The sequence below is a fragment of the Sciurus carolinensis genome, unplaced genomic scaffold, assembly GCF_902686445.1.
Source record: "Sciurus carolinensis unplaced genomic scaffold, mSciCar1.2, whole genome shotgun sequence".
NCBI lineage: Eukaryota > Metazoa > Chordata > Mammalia > Rodentia > Sciuridae > Sciurus > Sciurus carolinensis.
The window spans coordinates 870,622-890,734 of record NW_025920144.1 but is presented as its reverse complement, the minus strand read 5'-3'; the positions used below and the strand labels follow the sequence as shown (position 1 = coordinate 890,734).

Here is a 20,113-nt window from a genome sequence, read left to right as displayed (position 1 = left end):
CTCTGGGAACATGAGCTGTGTGCTCACAGTAGTTAACTAGGGGTGTGCCAGCAGCAGGAGCTCATCCAGGGAGCCAGGGAAGGGGGATGGGAAGGACTTTGGTGTAAAGGTGACGCTGCACAGGTCAGACTTGTGAGTTGGCAGTGGCCCATCGTCTGGGTTTCCTATCTTGACTGGGTATCTTGATGCTGCGATCTAACATTTTCATGTGACTTTCTGATCAGGTTGGGTTGGACACAGTGCTCCTCTGCTTGCCACAGCCACAGCAGAGCTGAGGAAAGCACCTGCCCTGATTCCCACTTGTCCATGACCAGGCTGGCTGTGGTGACTGGGTGGAAGTGTGATGGGACACTCTGTTCTCAGGTTGACATAGGACGTGTTGCTAGGTACCCTCTTAAGCTTCTTTGTGTTCCGTTGGAAATCTTCCAAAAGCAATATTAGGTGATCCCCATAGAAATTGATATCTTTGTGGGGTCAAAAATAGCACACTATAAGCAATTTCATAAGATTCAGCCTAATTGCTAGTCGGCCTTTTCTTTCATACTTTTTTTTTAAAATCAGGACAAAAAATTCAGATCAAGTGGTTAAACTCTGAATTTGGGATTAGCCATTGCTATTTTGACAATTCCAACTTAATTTTGGCCTTTCATTTATGTATCATAGGAAACATTACTGATGCAGATAGCAGGAAGCCAGGAACATACTTGTCTCCCCACTGTGTGGCTTATAGCACAGCACTGCTGACCATGTGCATGAAGTCCCAGCTTGTATTGCTTCAAATGGAAACTGGTCACACACAACTCTTGTTCTGAACTCTGTCCGGGTACTCTGTCACACTGCTCCTCAGGGCTGGGTGTCCACATGGGTTTTGGTTTGCTCCTGTGCAGGATAAGTAACCTCGCAGGTGTTTGGAGGTTTGGTTTCATCTGAGCTGGGAGGCTTGGTGCTGAGCCCTAACCAGGGTCTTCTGGGTTTTGGGCTTCAGAGTTTATGCAGTGTGCTTGGAAAGCAGCTTCTGCACCATGCAGGGTGGAATCAGGCGCTTGTGAACATTGTCTTCCTGTTCATTCTCAATTTAGCCCTCAGAGGTCAATTCTCCTCACTGTTAGCATTCTGTGAGAATCGTGGAAGAATTTGCACTGGACTTCCTGCATCATCAGATAAATCTAGTTTCAAAATCCAAAAGGTGTTGGGGAATGAAATTTCTCCTTGTCACCTTAATGGTCACAGGAGGTCGCTTCTGTAGGGATGCCTTTCTTGAGACAAGGGGCTGACGTGCCTGAGATGTGTCTGTGTGTGGTGTCTGGTGTTGGAGGGTTTGACGCCATGGTCCTGCAGTTCCCATGTGGTACCTGAGGGCCACGCAGCTCCACAGGGGTCCCTGGGTCACAGCCACCCACCACAGGGAAACAATGAACACTTGTGAAAATGTCAATGTAGTTTTATGTTTATGAATTTTTCATTTAATGTAAAACATTTGTATAAAATTTTTGAACAGATTCACTTTTCTCAATGGTAAAAAAAAAAGTCATTAATTTTAAAGTAAGGTTTGTATGGTATCATCGCTAGCCTGTAAATGACCATCATCCCCAACTGAGTTTATGGGAGGAGACAGAATGGTCATCTTGAGGTAGGAATGAAGGCTTCTGGGTAGGAAGCTTAGGAGGAGTTGACTCAGGCAGACTGTCTTTAAAGGAGCTATGGGCCCCATTATCTTGTTATGGTGAGTTGACAGTTGTCTCCTAGAGCTTAGGATGGCTCCTCATTCTCCCAAAGGAATTCGATTGAAAGGAGATGTGCTCTTCAAACTACTAGGAGAAAGTTTATGTCGGAATCTGTCGATCATGGAGTTGCTTCTCTATAATACAAATGCCATTTTTATTTGGGGAACTAAATCCAAACTTCTGCTCTGTGTTCTTTTGACTGTGTGGTAAGTGCTGAAGTTTGCCTTACATTTCTTGGTAATGTTGATGCTTAACTTCTGTGTCACTAAGGCATTTCACATTAACTATGTTACCACTGGGTTTTAATTCCCTTGGTCTTCTGGTGCTGTCAAGGAGAGATCTCTTTGATCTGTAAGACAAGGGCCTCGGTAGTCCTGGGAGTGCCAGAGCCCTGTGGAATCCAGAGGTGCCTTTGAGGCCCAGCTCAGGTCCTGGGCTGTGACCCACATTCCCCTCTTTCACCCACGTTTTCCTCCTGTTACGGGGATGATGGTAGTTTTCAGGGACAGCATGTGTCATGGTGCTGCACAGTTGACCCAGCCTATTTGAGCTACTCCCTGGAGAGGAAGAGGATTACTGTGGAGGAGACTTATTTTGAGTTTCAGAATTTATAGCACAGGTCAATAGTGCCTTTTTAAAAATTTATATTTGAAACTATAAATATTCTTTCTTTACTAAAACATTGGTTTTTTAAATTGCCTTCGAAGTGTTTTTTACATCTTTCAAGAAGAGTTGGTCTCATGAACTTAGAGTGACACCTGAGGTTTTGACACAGCAGTATTCCCCACTGTGGTCAGGGTTGTCGGAGGCTGGAGACTGAACCCCGTGCAGATGTGCAGAAGAGCACATGCTCCATTGCCCTGGGTGGGTTCCTGCGGAGGAGCTCTGCAGCTGTCTCTTGTGGTGGCAGTGAGTGCGGTGTTCTTGTGTACTCTCCATGCACCCTTCTGCCCTACGGAGGAGTTGCATAGGTCTCTGATCCAATTACTTCATGTTCACAGCTCAAGGGAACAGTCTGAAGATGCTGGACTTGAATTCTTTAAGCCCTGACCTCTTCCAAGTGAGGGAAGAACCTTTGGTATTTCAGAGCAGATGCAGAGGCTGCAGGTAGCTGAGAACTAGGTGTGAGAGCGGGTTCCTTTAAAGGGAAACGCTCCTGCAGATGTGCACATGGTTCCTTGCAACTCACGAAGCAGAGGGCGCGAGCACCAGACAGTGAATGTGCAGTGGGCAGGACAGTGCAGCAGAGGCGGTGGCTCTCCAGCCGTGCACTGCCTTGGAAGGCCCCTCTGCCGTCCTGGAGAAGGCACTGAGCCTGTGCCCATCAGGCCCGCCAGTCTGCACTGGTGTGCGTGACTGCAGAGCATCCTGGGATGGGTGGCACTGTGAAGTGATCTGATACATGCCACTGCTCACACCTTGGAAGTGACTCATGTGTTTTCTCATCTTTTTCTTTCTTTTCTTTTGTTTTTCCTTTGGGGAAACCTACACTGTTCAGTTTTATATGTGGAAATTCCCCAGAATAAAAATTGACTTTTTAAAGTTGGAACCTATATAGGAGAAAAGCATATAATTTGGGTGCTATTTTACTTTTGCACATCTTTTTAAATAGCAAAAGGTTTTAAGGAAAGAAAGTGTGTTACTAAATTCTCTCTAAATTTTAGTGTTCTTGCTTTTGCTTGTCCCCATCATGGATGTTTGAGTGATAGACACAAACTTTTCACTTGAGTGACATCTGAAGTGGTCCGCCTTCCACCAGTGAGAAGACACGACTCTGGAAAAAAACAAGATTTTATTTTTAACATTTTGAAAACATGTCTACTGGTTCAACTCAGTTCTCTTTGATTCTGCTTTCCTTTCAACACTGCTAGTGTGTAGGATCCAAATGAGGGTAATTTAAAAACCAGCTTTACATGCAGACATGACTTTGATTATGCAAATTGATTTAAAAGGATTTTCATTTACAGTAATGGAAAAGCTTTTAATGTTTTGGAAAAGGTTTAGCTTCAGGGGAATTATAGTCACCTAATAAGCTATAAATTTAATTGGATATTCTTGGTAACCAAAGATGAGTTATTATTTAAATTTTAATTTTTGTTGTGGGAGCACATTGTAGGTAGAAGTACTTCTTTCGACACTTGTTTTACAGTATGTTAATAGAGACTTCAGCTTCTTCTCTCTCCCTATTCCTCCTGCTGCTGATAATGGTTTTCATTTTTTTCTCCTTGGGCTTTCCTTAGCTTGGCCATTGTGTAAGTACTTTATGAACCAATAAATCAGGAGATGTTGTTTATATTTGATTATTTTTAAGCATTTAAAATTGTGAATCTACATTGTGTACAACCATAAAGATGAAAAGTTGTACCCCATTTGTGTACAATGAATCAAAATGCAGTCTGTACAAATAAAAAAGATTTTAATAAAAAATTAAATTAAAAAATTTGTTAACATTTATGCACAAATATTATCAGTAAAAGTATTTATGAAATAAACAGAATTAAACACTTAAATGTTACTTGTATTTTCCATTCACATAAGTAGAATATTTTTACTCTACAAAGGTAGGACAGAGATTTTCTTGCACAATTTTATTTCTCAATAGAGAAATCACTCTCTATCAGCATACGTGTAACAGTGAAGGCTTATGGGCTTCTGTCTCTCTTCTTAAACCTGCCCCTTCCTTGCCCTGGACACTACTCATTCCTTGAGCTTGCCTAGGTGGGGCCCTGCTGTAACTTTGACGAGGTCTATCCACCTGTCCACTTCCCCAGTGTTGCTGACAGCTGCAGCCCACAGCAGAGCTTCTAGGAACAGTTTATGGGTTTTTTTCCCCTTTTTTTGGGGGGGGGGCGTTTATTTTTAAAATCTATCAATCATAAACGTATACATTAGAAAATGACTAGAGATTGAGTTACCAGAAAGATTTAGAGAGTCATAGACTAGGAAAAGCACTCAGTTTTGTTATCAGATGCAGCAAACCTACTGAAAGGCCCCAGCTCCATGCCTCAAACCCTGAGTTGAGGCTGAGCCCCGCTCCCGTCCTTGGCGGATAAGGTTTCCAGGCTACCGCACATTCCTCAGACAAATATCCCTCTTAAGCACAGGGCCCAGCAGTCCTGTTTGTCCTTGAGACAGTTAGCAGCACAGTTACATTGATAAGCAGGAACCATGAAGAAAAATAGCCTTATCCTTAGATGGCCAATAAGAAACCTGTTACTTACCCCGCGCGAAACCTGCCCCTTCACCCTATAAAAACCCTGTACCCCAAAGCCCGGTGTGCCACTTCACCGAAGCTCTGGCTGAGGTTTTGCTGCGCACCCGCAGGCACCTGTGTACCTAATAAATAGCCTCTTGCTTTTGCAGCCAGTGTTCGCGTGATTTTCCTTGGACAGGGGGACGGAGGGTCTTTCATTTGGAGGTCCCACCGAGATTTGTGTTCTTGCTGCCCCGAATCCCTGCCCGAGGAAATTCTGGAAGAACTACTGGGAGGTAAACTGGCCAGCTCGAGCTTGTTGTCGTGTTTGTTTCGTGTTTCGTGTTTGTTTCTACGTCACTTGAGCGCAGCTTTTGTACGATCACGCGTGTTCACTTTGTACTTTGGGCAGCCCGAGAAGCTCAGACTTCTCCCCTGCCACCCTGGGAGACGTCCTAGGGGACTTGGTGCCCGATTCGTCGGGACTTGCTTGGTGCCCGATTCGTCGGGACTTGCTTGGTGCCCGATTCGTCGGGACTTGTTTGGTGCTCGATTCGTCGGGACTTGTTTGGTGCTCGATTCGTCGGGACTTGCTTTTGGCCGGAGGGGCTTGCACTCTCCGACCAAGACGCGCAGCGCTTGTAATCTGTTGTCTGGTCTGTGTTTTCTTGTGTCCTGTGCCTGTTTCTTAAATTCCTTTTTTACCAGCAAGACTGAAATGGGGCAATCCATGGTAACCCCCCTGAGTCTCACCCTCGACCATTGGCAAGACGTCCGGAACTGTGCCGGCAACTTGTCGGTGGAGGTCAAAAAAAAAACAAGTGAGTAACCCTCTGCACTCTGAATGGCCAACCTTCAACGTAGGCTGGCCCAAAGAAGGGTCTTTGCGACTCTGTCGCATTTAAGTGACTCTCACATCTGAGCAGCTTTTGTGCTGCATTCTGGCGACTTATCGCTTCCGGTTAACTCTTGGCCCCATTTGGGCATTGTGTTGCGCCTGGGCAACTCTTTGATATAATTGGAAATTGTTTGTTTTTATTGACAAAATACCAGCTAGCCAATTTTTGATTTAGCATGCTATGTGTCTGTCTGTTTGTGTATTGTACTATATGGTCTTTACTCTTGCCTTCTATTAAATTCTTCATTGTGTTAATCCAATATTAGGCTTAGGGATACTCATTGCAGGGTACTTTGCAGTCCTTCTCCTTGTTCCTGAGAGATTTATTTACTCCAATCCCCCTAGGCAAAGAGCTCAGCAGCTCCATTCCTCAAAAGTAGTAAGAAATAATGTTTTGTGATTTTCTGCATTCAAACCTAACCTGATTTCTCAACCAGAAAAAAAAGGGTGTCTGTTTTAAACTTCTGGGTTGCTACACAGAACTAATTCATTTTCCAGGATTCTTGTTTTGTTTTGTTTTTCTTTAATGCTGTATTTTTGAGCTCATAATTTTGATCTTACATACCTAGGTTAATGATTTTTTTTCTTTTTGATCAGTTCTATTTTTTATTCAACTAAAGTTTTTGAACATCTGTTACATTGCAATGGAGATTCACCTATAAATTACAAGGCCTTTGATTTTGTGTTATTTGTATGTCGTACTGTCTGGTGTTATGTCTTATCTGCATCAAAACTGAGCGCTCCTAAAATTAAAATTTAAGAATGGATCCAAATACTTTTATTCACGTGATTTAAAAAGGTTCAATTTAAATTGGGTAAACTAATAAAAGTAAAATATCTTTAGAAATAACTTGCAAGTCTCCAGGTGGTCAAACTAATGAAATGTTAATGTTAAACAATGTCTAATATCAATTGTTCCTAGGACTTTTCTTCAACAGGAAAGAGACAGCAAATACTGTTCAGGACACTTGCCTGCTTTCTTGTTTTTACAGAATAAGTGAATTAGAGTTAACATGTATGGGATTACTCAAATGTGTTTGTTGGTGACATCTGATTAATTTGCAAAATTAAAATGCTCATTGTTAAATAACATCAAGTATTCTTAACCCCTCAAATTCCATGGGGCATCATACTTAAACATTATTGGTGTTTTCATAGGTTGGTAAATTAAAAAGAGTTTAAAATTGCTTTGTGTCATTACTAAAAACAAGGTTATTAAGAGTTATGTTCTAACAGATAAAACCTCAACTCGGAGAGTGAGTGTTCCATCTGCTCCCTTACCACTTCCCCCTGCTCCCCCTCCAGTTCTGCAAAGCTCCAAGGAGCTCTTAGACTTGGATTTAGAGCTACCATCTCCCCTTTCACTGTGTTTCAGTTAGAGTTGTTTCAGAATGTAAACAGAAAGGGGTCAACAGGTAGGGAAAAGAGAATAAAAGGTTCTGGGTTTGGAAATATATTTAATAAAAAGGAAAAGAAAATGTTTCTGGGTAAGATGTGTTCTTACCCAGATGCCTGTGTGATGGAATACATGAGGGTCTAAGTAAGTGCTAAGAAAGTCTGTGTGTAAGTAAAGGGCAAGTTTCAACAAGTCTGTGTGTAACTAAGTTGGTTGTGTGTATGTGAGACAGCTAAAGCTATTTAAGATTTTTCCTAAGGTGAAATACTAGTGTTCTGATATAAACCAAAGTTTTATAGATATGGTAAAATGGCAAGGATTTCTTAGAAACACTAATTTACTCTTAACTTTGTGTCTATTAAGTTTTATTCTTTAGAACAATTAGTCTTAAAAATTGGGGTGTATACAATTATGGTTAAACAACTGTTAAGAGTATTGTACTATGTTACAGAGTCTAAATTTTTCTTTAAAAACTGAATTTAGTAAGATTAAAGTGTCAAGGTAACTGTGAAATGGTCACTCCTTGTATATTAAATGTATTCATATTTTCCAGGTATACAAGTTTTTAAAGCAGGAAATTTGTCAAGCTGCTATTCTCCAGAATAAACTTGTCTGTACTGGTAATATTAAACTTATAAAGAGTAAATTTTAATTGAGGATTTATTTCTATCATTTAATGTTCTATTATGGGACATATTATCAGTAAGGTATATGTAAAATGGGTTACTTATTTCACTGAGATAAAAATTTAAATGTAAATATATATCTAAGAGTTAGTGACAGCCTGATTTGTTTAAAGGTTCATATTGTAAAAGGTAAAAACATTTTGCTACACAAAAGAAAAGTTAAAAGCTCTCTCAGCCTTTCTTTGATTGATTCCTGTTTTGGATATAATGTTAGACTGTGTTAACTAATGTTCATATGGACCTAGAAATCAATATATATAAACTTCTTAAATTGACATTTAAGAAAGAGTATAATGCATCATAGCAAAAATGGGACAACAATGACTGAGTTTGGGGTCCCTGACTTCATGACTGTAGCATGCCTGGTGCCTGGAAGTGTTCCTGTGTAGGAGCACAAGATGCCTAACTGCTGTGGCAGTAACCTCCCTGGGGAGGCTCTGTACAGGAGTCCTATCAGCTCTTACATTGATATCAGGCACACAGCTCTTGGGCAGAAAGAAATTGTTTTGCTAGATAACCAGTGTTTCATCAGTTCCCTTCTCTAGTTCCTGCCCACCTTACAGTAACTTTGGACAGTGGACTTATTTGAGAGCTACACAGAGTTCCTAACATTGTACTTTGCAGTTGTGGGAAAAAGTTGCATAGATGGTCTAGTCTCTGTAACTCTCCTAAAAACAAAGAATAATGCTTACATAGTCTCTAAAATAATAAGACATGTATAAAGATTGCTAACATAACTCTTTAGATCCACATTTCCATCAGAGAATAGAGCTCCATCTGATCTCAGCTTAATCTTCAAAATCTGTGTTTATAAACCTTTATTTTCTAATACTCCTTTGACCCTCGCTGAACTTGAAAATTTGGTCATGCTGGTCATGGCAAAAGGGGCAAAAATTAGTTGTAGGATTAGAACACTTAAAATCTATAAAGAGTCACGCCTTACCTGAGATAAGGCTCTGCCTCCCACCTTACTGCATGTTAGAGTGACTCCAAGATAAGTCAGACTTCAGCTTATTTAAAGTTATAATCAAAAGATTGGTTTTTGTTGTAAAATTACTATGATCTCAAATAGGAAATATAATGTGGTTCTCAGTCAAAATTCAAGATAGCTATTATACAAGCAGAATATATTTTTACTCTTGCTAATTTCATTTTGTAAAACTGTTACCTGTTAATGTTTTGCAGAAGTAGCTGCTTCAAGAACACAAGAACACGCAACCTAGGTAACTTGTGATAATAAGCCATCACCTAACAGATAGTAGTAACTTCCAGTACTAATGGAGACTCCAGTTAGATAAAAGGGTAAATAACTGCAAAGTTATGGACATTGAATTTAAAGCCCAGTACTCTTACTTTATGACTGGTGAAACTGGCTTGCTGGATGATTAAGATCAAACTTAGAGATTGGAATTAAATACAGAAGGCAAGATAGGCCAGTATTTGGATCTTTTGTCCTCAGTCAGCCTGAACCCACGAACAAGAGAACTTCTCTAAGGAGCTTTGCAACTCTGTGTCACACAACCTCCTGATCAAGGAGATTGTTGAGACTAGAGGATGAAAATCACTCAGTGCATCTGCTGCAGAGGAGGGTCATGAAAAAAGGGAGACACCCCTTAATGCTTCCAAAGGAAGTCACCTCATCAAGGAGACCCTGCCTAACCAACGGCACTGGTGGAGCTAAGAAGCTGCTCTTAAGTTCTCTACAAGTGGCCCCTGTGGGAACTCAGCTGACTCTTTAACAAGACAGAAACCAGGTCAATTTGACCAACTTGATGTTAGACACCCAGCAAAACAGTTAAAACCAAAATATAACCATTCTTGGGCATTTAAGAAAAATAACAGTTAAATGTAACTTAAGATGTACACTTGTGTTAGTCCACTAGAATAAAGACTGGAAGCTACAAATGAAAGAAAGATTCTTCAGCAAATGTGCCTGATAACTATCAAGAGAAACTGCCAGAGTCAGAAGTTTTTAGTCAGTTTAAGGCCTGCAGATCTTCCTAAGCTACACGGGTATACTTAATCTATGTTTGCTCGTATGATTACCTAGCCCTAAGTAACAGAAGTATAGAGCTCTCTACTAAACACAGGTTATACCAATAAAGGGATATTTTACAAAATCAGATGACTTAAGTAGCTTAACTATATTTTTTGGGATATCTATGACATTAAGAGTTAAATGTTGTGTTTACATTCCTGATAACCTGGACAATGTTAAAGCTCCCAAATAAAGGCCTTGTCCTTTCCAGCCTTTGCTAGGTCTAGTTATGGGAACAATTTCTCAGTTCTTCCACCTCCTGGTGAGAGATTGACTTCTGTCATTTTCATGATACTCAGTGGTATGCTCCAGATGCTGCAACATTTACTTTGTACTAATTTCATTTCAGTACTCATGTCTTTTTGTTCTTCTATCATAGAAGCACCCACCCCCAGATGACTTTACAACCTGCTCTTCCCCAACCAGACTTCTACCTTGGACCCCTCGGTTGACCCGATTTTTAAAAAAGGAACTCCAAACTGCTTGCCCCTCACTGCCCCCTTTCAGCTTCGAAGCAGCCAGAACGACCGACGCCCCCTTTTCCTTAAAGCAGTTGGGAGTTCCTATAGCTAAAGGGGGGAAAGAACTGAAGAACAAAGGAAACTTTGACCTAGGGGATGTAGGGTGCGCTCACTTCTTGGGACTTTTGGAATATCAGCCATGGCCCCCTTCTCCCTGCTGGGAGAAGTCTGTATTATTCCCTTTAAACAATCCAGACTATGGTCCTTACTCAACAGTACCAAATAATTAAGCAAACTGAAGGTACTAACCATAACTGAGGAAAAATGGACAAATGGATATAAGATTCTATCCATGATAAAGAAAAGGGGGGAGATGAAAGGCCCCAGCTCCATGCCTCAAACCCTGAGTTGAGGCTGAGCCCCGCTCCCGTCCTTGGCGGATAAGGTTTCCAGGCTACCGCACATTCCTCAGACAAATATCCCTCTTAAGCACAGGGGCCCAGCAGTCCTGTTTGTCCTTGAGACAGTTAGCAGCACAGTTACATTGATAAGCAGGAACCATGAAGAAAAATAACCTTACCCTTAGATGGCCAATAAGAAACCTGTTACTTACCCCGCGCGAAACCTGCCCCTTCACCCTATAAAAACCCTGTACCCCAAAGCCCGGTGTGCCACTTCACCGAAGCTCCGGCTGAGGTTTTGCTGCGCACCCGCAGGCGCCTGTGTACCTAATAAATAGCCTCTTGCTTTTGCAGCCAGTGTTCGCGTGATTTTCCTTGGACAGGGGGACGGAGGGTCTTTCACTACAATTACTACCAAGCTTTCTCAGACATTTACCCTTGAATTCTGTGCTGACTCAGTCCAGGCCAGTAAGAAGCTGGGTGCAGGTGCACAGTTGCAGGGGTCCTGGGAAGGGCTGGGGGCATGTGGGAGATGCCCTGTGAGGGCATTGGGAAGACCAGAAAGCAGGATAGGCACTTGGTGACTCTGGGGTCTGCATCCAAGGAGTCAGCCAACCACGGACTGAAAATATCTGCTTTTAATTTGTCTGTTCTGAACATGCACACACTTCCCCCGGTCACCCTGCCTCAACAGTAAGCACAACAGTCATTTACACGGCCTTTGCATCCTGTCTGGTACCATCAGTGACCTAGCCTTGACTCAGAGCGGCAGAAGAACATGCTGACTTACGCCACCTTGTTCTGGAAGCCTCTGTAATCTTCCCCTTTTTCCAAAGGTGTTAGGGTGAAATGCTACATTGCCTGGTGCAGAAACAGCAGCATCTCTATGCTGTGGAGAATAGATTTTTGGAGTTGAGGGATGTGTGCTTTTCCTTTGGCTTGTTTTGTGACCACCTGTTCTGTTCTTGGTGCTTTGGTGACCCTCCAGTGGGGTGGACGCCTGACTTTGTGTTGGTTTGTTTCTTAGCTGAGGTCGGGAGGTGCACAAGTCCTGGAGGGCTGCATTGCCGAGATCCACAACATCACCAGCTTGGACATCTCCGACAATGGTGAGTCACGGATCAGGAGACACCAAAATATGATGTGAAGCAAGTTGGAAAAGGGAAGATAATCTTGTAGCCTGATTTAGACAACACCTCAATATTATTAGTTCATTTCTTGATGGCAGGACTTTTCAATTTAACAATAGAGTTAATGTGGGGCATAAATCTGTGCCAGTCTTACTAAGTTGATTTCTATGGTCAAATATACAAACTCTTTGGAGTAAATTACCACCCTTTAAAATAATAGCATCAAGGACTAGGGGTGCAGCTCAGTGGTAGAATGCTTGCTGAGCATATGTAAGGCCCTGGAATCCATCCCAGGCACTGCAAATAAATAAGTATAAAATGATAAATATTGAAAATAATCATGATAATGGTAACATCAGTATTTTGACAAAGATCTGAGCCCAACTCTCTCTGTTCTAGATACTAATTGAATGGTGCCCTTATTTCTTTACTCAGAAGCTTGTTTAATCTGCTTCATCTCTGCTGGTTGTAGCCACATGTGATGAACATGTTCAGTTTGCATAACCGACTTTACAGTCACCTGTGGGCAGACACGTAGGGACCACCTCTCAAGTGGGCAGGGGGAGAGACGCTGCCATTGTCCCCCCCAGATCCTGCTGACATTGTGCAGCTACTGATTGTGTAAGAGGCTTAGAGGAGTCTTTGCAGGGGACGCTTCCAGCCCTGTGAAGGCAGAGAGGCACTTTGGCAGCTGGCCTGGAGAGCCGGGTGGGCTGCGCATGCAGTCACCGTGGTGTCCCGTGTCTCCTTGTTGTGACCCTTCTCACTCTGATTCTTTCCAGGTATAGAATCCGACCTCTCTACCTTAATAGTGTGGCTCAGTAAAAACAGATCAATACAACACCTGGCCTTAGGCAAAAATTTTAATAATATGAAATCCAAGTAAGAGTTTTGAATTTTTTTATATGACAATGATGAAAATAACCCGACTTGTGAAAGCTTTTGATTTGATTCCACTGTCCACATCTTTAAAATCCCTTTAGAAATCTGACACCTGTGTTGGACAACTTAGTACAGATGATTCAGGATGAAGAATCAGTGAGTATTGTTTTCGATGCTTTTGACTAACAGCTTTTATTTGTTGCCATTCTTACTGTTTCTAATGGACTCATGCCAAAATGCTTTCAGATAATACTGTCCAAGTACACGTTTTCTCTTGTTGGTCGTTAAAAAAGTAGATTAAATATTTATGCTTAGTAGAGTTGGAGGATGTCTTTAGACATTTATTTACTCTCTATTTCATGCAACTCATCACAGTTACAGGAATACTGTAAATCAAGGTGACAGGAAGCCGGGTCCCGAGCTGGTTGTCTCATTAGCCTTACCACTTCCTAACTTGGGCTCACACACTGATCCTCAGGTCATCTCAGTGGCTCTCTGATCTTTATGCAGAGAAGCATCACGCTGCTGACTGGGTTGCAACTAGTGGTGGCTTGGAATTCATGGGTGGAGGAACTTCCTGCATCTTAAATGGCTTCTTGAGCTCCACCACATCTCCCTGTATTCCTCTCACCTTCAGTGGCTCCAACCAAACTTAGTTCAGGGTGAAGAAGTCTAATTTCAGACGGAATCCTGTTTTGCTGTCCTCTAAAGCACATTTCCAAAAAAGAAGAGGTGTTTTGCAGACAAAGCGAAGAGTGCTCTACCACCAAGCCTTTTGATCTGGAGCTGGTGCTCCCTACCTTGTGTTTCACCGATACTGTTGAAGGTTTTTCCTACTTGGTTACCAAACTCAGCTTTTCTGGTTCCTAAAACCCAAACCCACCATTTCCTCCTGTAAGAGGCACCTCCTTCACGTTTCGTCTTGCTTTCCCTTGGAGTTCATGAGGGTGGTTAATTAGGTGAAGTCTGTCACGTTTTGGAAAAGTATCTTTTTCCCTTTTGGATTCACACCAGGAAATACGATAATTTTCTGTCACCAGTATAAGCTGACTTTTCTGAGGAGGCTGCGGAGCCCAGGGGGATGGAGACTTGGAGGTGTGCTCCCCACTGTCAGGCAGGAGGCTGTGCGCTGTCCTGTCGCCGTGTGGATAAGACTCTCCGTCTGTGGGCTAAGCAATGACACCCATTATTACTTAACGGATTCAAGCACTTCTCTGTCTTAATTTGTTAATAAGCCCCATATTTTGTGACTCTGATGCTGGGTCATTAAAATTGGGGATACACTTTTCAAATTCATGCTGTTTGTTTTACATATTTGACTCTGTAGCACTCTGCTTTATTTGTCCTTCAGATTTTCCAGTATTGAACTGATTTTAAAAGATTAGGGAAACCAGTGATGCAGAATCATATTTAATATTTATCCCAAAATATTTTAGGAAAATTTTTATTTTACAAAAAATGTATCTTTCATGTTTTAAAATATTACATAAGGATCTTCCATTTCTTTAATTTAAATTCTTTTAAAGATATTCTAAATATTTAAAACTCCCCTAAAACATATTTACAAATGATAAAGTTTGCTGTGTAAATGTTAGTTCTACCAGTGTTTAAGTGTGATTAATGTGCTGCTAATCATGCTGTGCAATGAATACCTTTTTATTTCATGTCATTGAAAAGTAGATGACTGTTTTTTCTAAAGTGGCTTCTGTTGTTTTTCCTGCTTCTGAATCAGTAGGTGCAAAGCAATTTAAAAAAAGGCCTTGTGAGTTCAGAAATCCCACAAATAGCTGGTGCCTTTGGGCTTGCATATTGATTTATTTATCTAAGAGTTTTACATTCGTAAAAGTAGCTTCTACCTTTGACATTCAGACCTCATGTTTGCAGAACTTGCTCTCTGAAGCGCGTGACACCTCTGTCTGCCCAGTGTGGCCCTCAGGGGGAAACACAGGTGCCCGTGGGCTCCTCTGCAGCCTTCAGGTGCACAGTGGTCTTCAGCCTGCTGGACCCAGAGTTTTGGGGCACAGGCATGGGGGGGCTGGTGTGGCAGAGATCTTGTGTTGCAGGGTTACATACAAACACGTGTTGTAACCAACAGCAGAGGTGTTTCTCCTGGCGGTGCCTGAGGGCAGGAGACAGCTGCAACTGAAGCATGCTGAGCTAGGAAAAGAAATAGTGAGAATTCAAATAGTAATGTTCCACTGACGCGCAGCAAATTGTGAAGGGATGACCTCATAAATATGCATGCCATTCCCCTGTTCCCTTGCCATTAACGACTCTGCCAATTATTTTTAAGAGTTAAATGGGGTGTATTAGAATTTGAATATGGTACTGGGATTGGTGCTTGTGAGTGAAGAGAATTGGCAGCTTGCCAGTTCTGGGAAGACTCCATCATACAGCTCATTTTCATAGTAGGTGAATAGAGATTATTGAAATGATGACAGATGTGATTACAGCTTTCAATTAAAGCAATATTGCCGTTGTTTTATTGAAGACATTAGGTTGCCTGGGTCCAAAGCACTTTCATTTGTGCTTCCCATTTACCTGAGTGTAAGACTGAGAAAATCGAAGCGCCTCAGCAGACCTGCCTGAGTCCAGACTGGGCTTCGGTAAGATGTTACGCACTCTAGTCCTCACAGTCCACTGCTTTTATGAATTTGATTCTGATTAATGTGCTCTTACCTTTCCATTTTACCATAGATATATTAAATCTGGACAATGTGATAGTTTCAGTGATAAGGAAAATAGGTAGTGACCAGGCCACATGGTGCTCTGCTGACGTTTGAGTCTTGTTTCATTCGCCCTCGTCCTCTCTCCTGCATGCTTTGGCAGATGGTCCTCATTTAGGTGTCCCTTACAGTCAGTGTTGGTTGGTTGAGCAGGTGACCTCTCTCAGGCGTCCCTGTGGAGTCAGTGTTGGTTGGTTGAGCTGGTGACTTCCCTCAGGTGTCCCTGTGAAGTCAGTGTTGGTTGGTTGAGGAGGTGACCTCTCTCAGGTGTCCCTGTGGAGTCAGTGTTGGTTGTTTGAGCAGGTGACCTCTCTCAGGCTTCCTTTGGAGTCAGTGTTGGTTGGCTGAGCAGGTGACCTCTCTCAGGCGTCCCCGTGGAGTCAGTGTTGGTGGGTTGAGCTGGGGACCTCTCTCAGGTGTCCCCGTGAAGTCAGTGTTGGCTGGTTGAGCAGGTGACCTCTCTAGGTGTCCCTGTGGAGTCAGTGTTGGTTGAGCAGGTGACCTCTCTCAGGCATCCTTTGGAGTCGGTGTGGGTTGAGCTGGTGACCTCTCTCAGGTGTCCCCATGGAGTCAGTGTTGGTTGGTTGAGCAGATGTAGTTATACCTTAGTCTATGTGGGTCGCCATGAAGATCACTGGGACATATCTTTAGAGTCCAATTCCAAACTGTCCAATCTGCTTTCAGCATCCACTTGTTGGTAATCTCAGAACTGCTAATGAACCAGTCCGTGCTATCCAGAAGGTGTCCATGTCCCACAGATCTGAATAGTGCTGACTTTTCCAGTCCTGCTGGCTCAGGTTCTGAGATTCTTGCCTGCCCCTTCACTACTTCATTCTGGCTTCCATGGAACATGTGAACCACACCCACAGGAAGGCAGCAGAGCACATGAAGTGAGGCTGGAAGCATGCTTTGGTCAGATTCTCTGATGGCCAGAACTTTGTCCTCAGCCCAAATGGCTTCCAGTCTCTGACTTAAATGGTCCATGAGTGTGCTGGTTTGGATATATCACATAGCTTAGGAGAGAATAAGGCACTCAGCCCAGCTACTCAGGAGGTTGAGGTAGGAGGTTTGCATGTTCAAGGCCAGCATGGGCAACTTAGTGAAACCCTGTCTAAATTTTTTTTAAATTAATTATAAAAAGACTTAGAGATGCAGCTCAGTGTTAAAATGCCTCTGGGTTCAGTCTCCAGTACTGCAAACAAACAAACAAACAAACAAACAAAAAACAACAAAAAACCACAGTTATCCACATAAAATCTGACTTTTGCTTTTGTTTGATTGTAGGTGTGTCTTCTGATTATAACTTAAAGTTAAGGAGTGATGGTAGAAAGTTCTAGGATGAGCTGACTGGGGCAGCATAACTTAGTGGTTAAGAGTGAAATCTGGAACCTGTCTGAACAGGGTTTGGGTCCCAGTCCAGTTGTTCTCTGACGGTAACTGTGGTTGTGTCCCCTGACAGTAGCACCCAGTCCTTGGGTGCCTGGGGGAGTAAGTGAATCAATACACACGGGAGCTTCAACAGTGGTTAGAATGGTAGTTGTTCAGTAAAGTCTAGTGGTTGTTAGTCTTGGCTGGGTTTTTCTTGCACTTGTCCTTTATTAGTACTTCACAGTGTCCTTCACCTTGTATTAAAGTTGGTAAAAAGGGACACTGTGACTCTAACAAAGCTGAGGATCTCTGCCGTTTGTGCTCTTCTTTCTATCCTCCATAAGTGAGCTGCCCTTAGCAGAGAAGCAGCAGGTGCTAGAAGCTTTAAAACACACCTTCTCCAAGTTTCCTTTTAAAGGTCTGTTTCATGCCAGAACCTCCAGATCCCTCTGTCAGTGTTTGAGACTGCGTCCTAATGTCAAGCACTGCACATGGGGCCTGTTCCTGTGCCTCTGCACGCAGTGGGGGTGGAGGGTCTGCTGCTCCGGTGAGTCTGTTGAATGCTGGTGTCGCTCACTCCACAGCCTCTGCAGTCCTTGTCCCTGGCTGACTCCAAGCTCAAGCAGAGGTCACCATCATCATCAATGCCCTGGGAAGCAACACCTCCCTGACCAAAGTGGACATCAGTGGGAATGGAATGGGGGACATGGGAGCAAAGATGCTGGCCAAAGCTCTGCAGATCAACACCAAGCTCAGGTAGGCAGGCCACACCCCCAGGCCTGGGAGTGGGTGGCCTTAGGGAGCTGGCCATGCCCGGGGCTCTGGGCTTCTCTAAGGAAGGAGAGACAGCAGTTGCAAGTCTTCTGTGCTGGTCAGGGGGAGGTGTTTCAGAGTTTGCACAGGGATTTCTTCAGACAGTTGCATTAAAGAATTGGGTTTTGAGGTGAAACCTGACGGAGAGCAGTCCTGGCTTCTTGCTCACGTCAGTCCTGACAGTGGACTGTGGTGGGTCACGGCAGGGAGAATGAGGCGGGTTCTACCAATGCAGCCAAGTGCACAGAGCCACGTGACAGGAAGCACTGACACTGGGGTTGCCCCACCCAGCCTGGTGGCGCCTGATGAGGGCACTTTCTGAGAAGTGCATCGTCAGGCGATTTCAGTTCTGGGAACGTCACAGGCTGTCCTTGTACAAACTAAACTGGCTGCCACACTGGCCTCTGGAACCTGCGGTCCTGCCTATGGCATGCCCTCATTCGCTCAGGCACCGTCCTTGGTTGTGAGCCCAGGGTCTTATCTCCGCTCCCCAGTCCCCCCGTACAAAGACTGAAAACCCCAGGGTACAGGTGTCTGCTGGCCTCTCACACTGGACATCAGCTGTTCTCTTTAGTGACGTTCAACTGCGGTTTTCCCTATGCCATGCTGCCACATTGTTGGCATCCATCCTTCAGAGACGGGGTGACTCGCTGGTCTCCCATCTGGTGGGTGAAAATTTCACACACACTCCCCCAGGGCCCATCCCCGGTGGTTCCCTTACTGTCCAGTGTAAGGCAGAACCTGATCCTTCTGCCTAAACTGAAGCCACCAGCCAAGAACATCGGCTGTGTCTTTGAAAGTCAGGGTATCCCCTGAGCCAGGGACGGGAAAGCAGTAGCAGTCATGAGGCTGGGGTCATCCACACACTGTGTTGGGTGGACAGACACATCTTGAAATGCCTCTACAGCATGCATGTTCTGGGGGCCAGGTAGGACTTCCCTTCCAAAATAGGCTTTGTGCTTAACAAGTCAACAAATTACTGCTGATAGTAGCTGAGGTTTTGCCAGCCGAGTGAGTGTAGTCCCCAGGACTGCGGATTGCACCAGGACCCGGAAATGAGGAAACCAGGAAAATAGGAAAAGATTCTCCTCTGTCAGCATGGGGAATGTCTCGGTACCTAAAACCATCTGGGCATGCAAATGTCTCGGTACCTAAAACCATCTGGGCTTTTTTTTTTTTTTTATAAATAAATAGCTTTAGATAGAACATGATTATACTTTTGGGAAGGTGTCAGAGGAATCAGGTTCTAGAGTTTTCTGACTGGTAGAATGTCAGGTATTATAATAGTTAATCTATATGCTGTTGCTTCTAGGTGGTTTGTCCAGAAACACTTCTCAAGTAGTCCCTGTGTTAAATGACAGATTTGGCAGGGGCGGGACTCAGTGGTTGCTCACACACACTTGGAATGCAGGTAGCCTGGGTCCTATCCAGCACAAAAAATAAATGAATAAATAAAATAAGACTGTGATGTCGGGAGACGTGCTCATCCTGTTTGCTCCAAGCACAGATGGAGATGGCCATCCGTCATTCCCTGCTCACGGCACATCTCTGCTGTGCTTGGTGCCACTGGTAAGAGGTGCCTGTCCCATGGCAGAAGTGTCTCATCATCCATGTGGTTTGGTTTCCAAACAGGACTGTGATATGGGACAAGAACAACATCACTGCACAAGGCTTTCAGGACATAGCTGTTGCTCTGGAAAAGTAAGTTTAATTGGGCTTTTTCTTTCTAAGAGTACTAATACAAACTGTGGGGAGACAGGAGAAACGGTGGGTTGGGATCAGGTCTGGGTCCAGTGTCTAGCCACGGGCCAGGAAGACACTGACTTTCTCCCCAAGGGAGTTTTCTCACCTGCGCAATGAGGGTAGCAATGCCTGACGGGCTGAAGCCACCGCACAGTCCTGAGAGCCCACGAGGTCTGTGGCATGGCCTCACACTTCCTGCTCTGTGGTTTCACAGTCCATCTCTACTGGGTCTTCTCCTGTGCCCATTATGACAGTGTGGAATCCAGAGAAGCAGAAAAAGAGAAGCAGAAAAGCCAAGGTCCAAAATATAAAGGCAGACTGGTCCGTGGTCAGTGTTGCTGCAGAAGACTTTTTATCATATTACCTAAAATCTGCAACTGTGACTTCTTGTCAAGTATATTTTCCCGTAAACTAAAGAAAAAGTAATAATAATAGACGTGACTGAAAAAAATACTAAAAATCTGGTTTTGTTCTGGACTTTTCAGTCTTCATATTGAATATGTCAACCTAAATAGAGATTATTTGCAGAGAGATTCTGCAAAGAATAATGGACTCCTCTGGAAATGGCTAGGGATGGGATGGGAACACCTGTGCTGTAGTCACCTGTGATCATCCCCAAAGAGAAGGAGCCAAGGGGAAGTTTTTAAAGGCAAA

General features: G+C 43.5%; 1 protein-coding gene across 1 annotated transcript in view; it reads left to right on the top strand.

The window, feature by feature from the left end:
- LOC124974346 (F-actin-uncapping protein LRRC16A-like) overlaps positions 1–20,113 on the top strand; it is a 76,730-nt gene that overhangs the window by 37,386 nt on the left and 19,231 nt on the right. Inside the window, exons 2-4 of the mRNA XM_047537680.1 lie at positions 11,825–11,906; positions 17,521–17,659; positions 19,349–19,417. Of these exons, the coding sequence (XP_047393636.1) occupies positions 11,825–11,906; positions 17,521–17,659; positions 19,349–19,417 (290 nt within the window). The remainder of the gene's footprint in view (positions 1–11,824; positions 11,907–17,520; positions 17,660–19,348; positions 19,418–20,113) is intronic.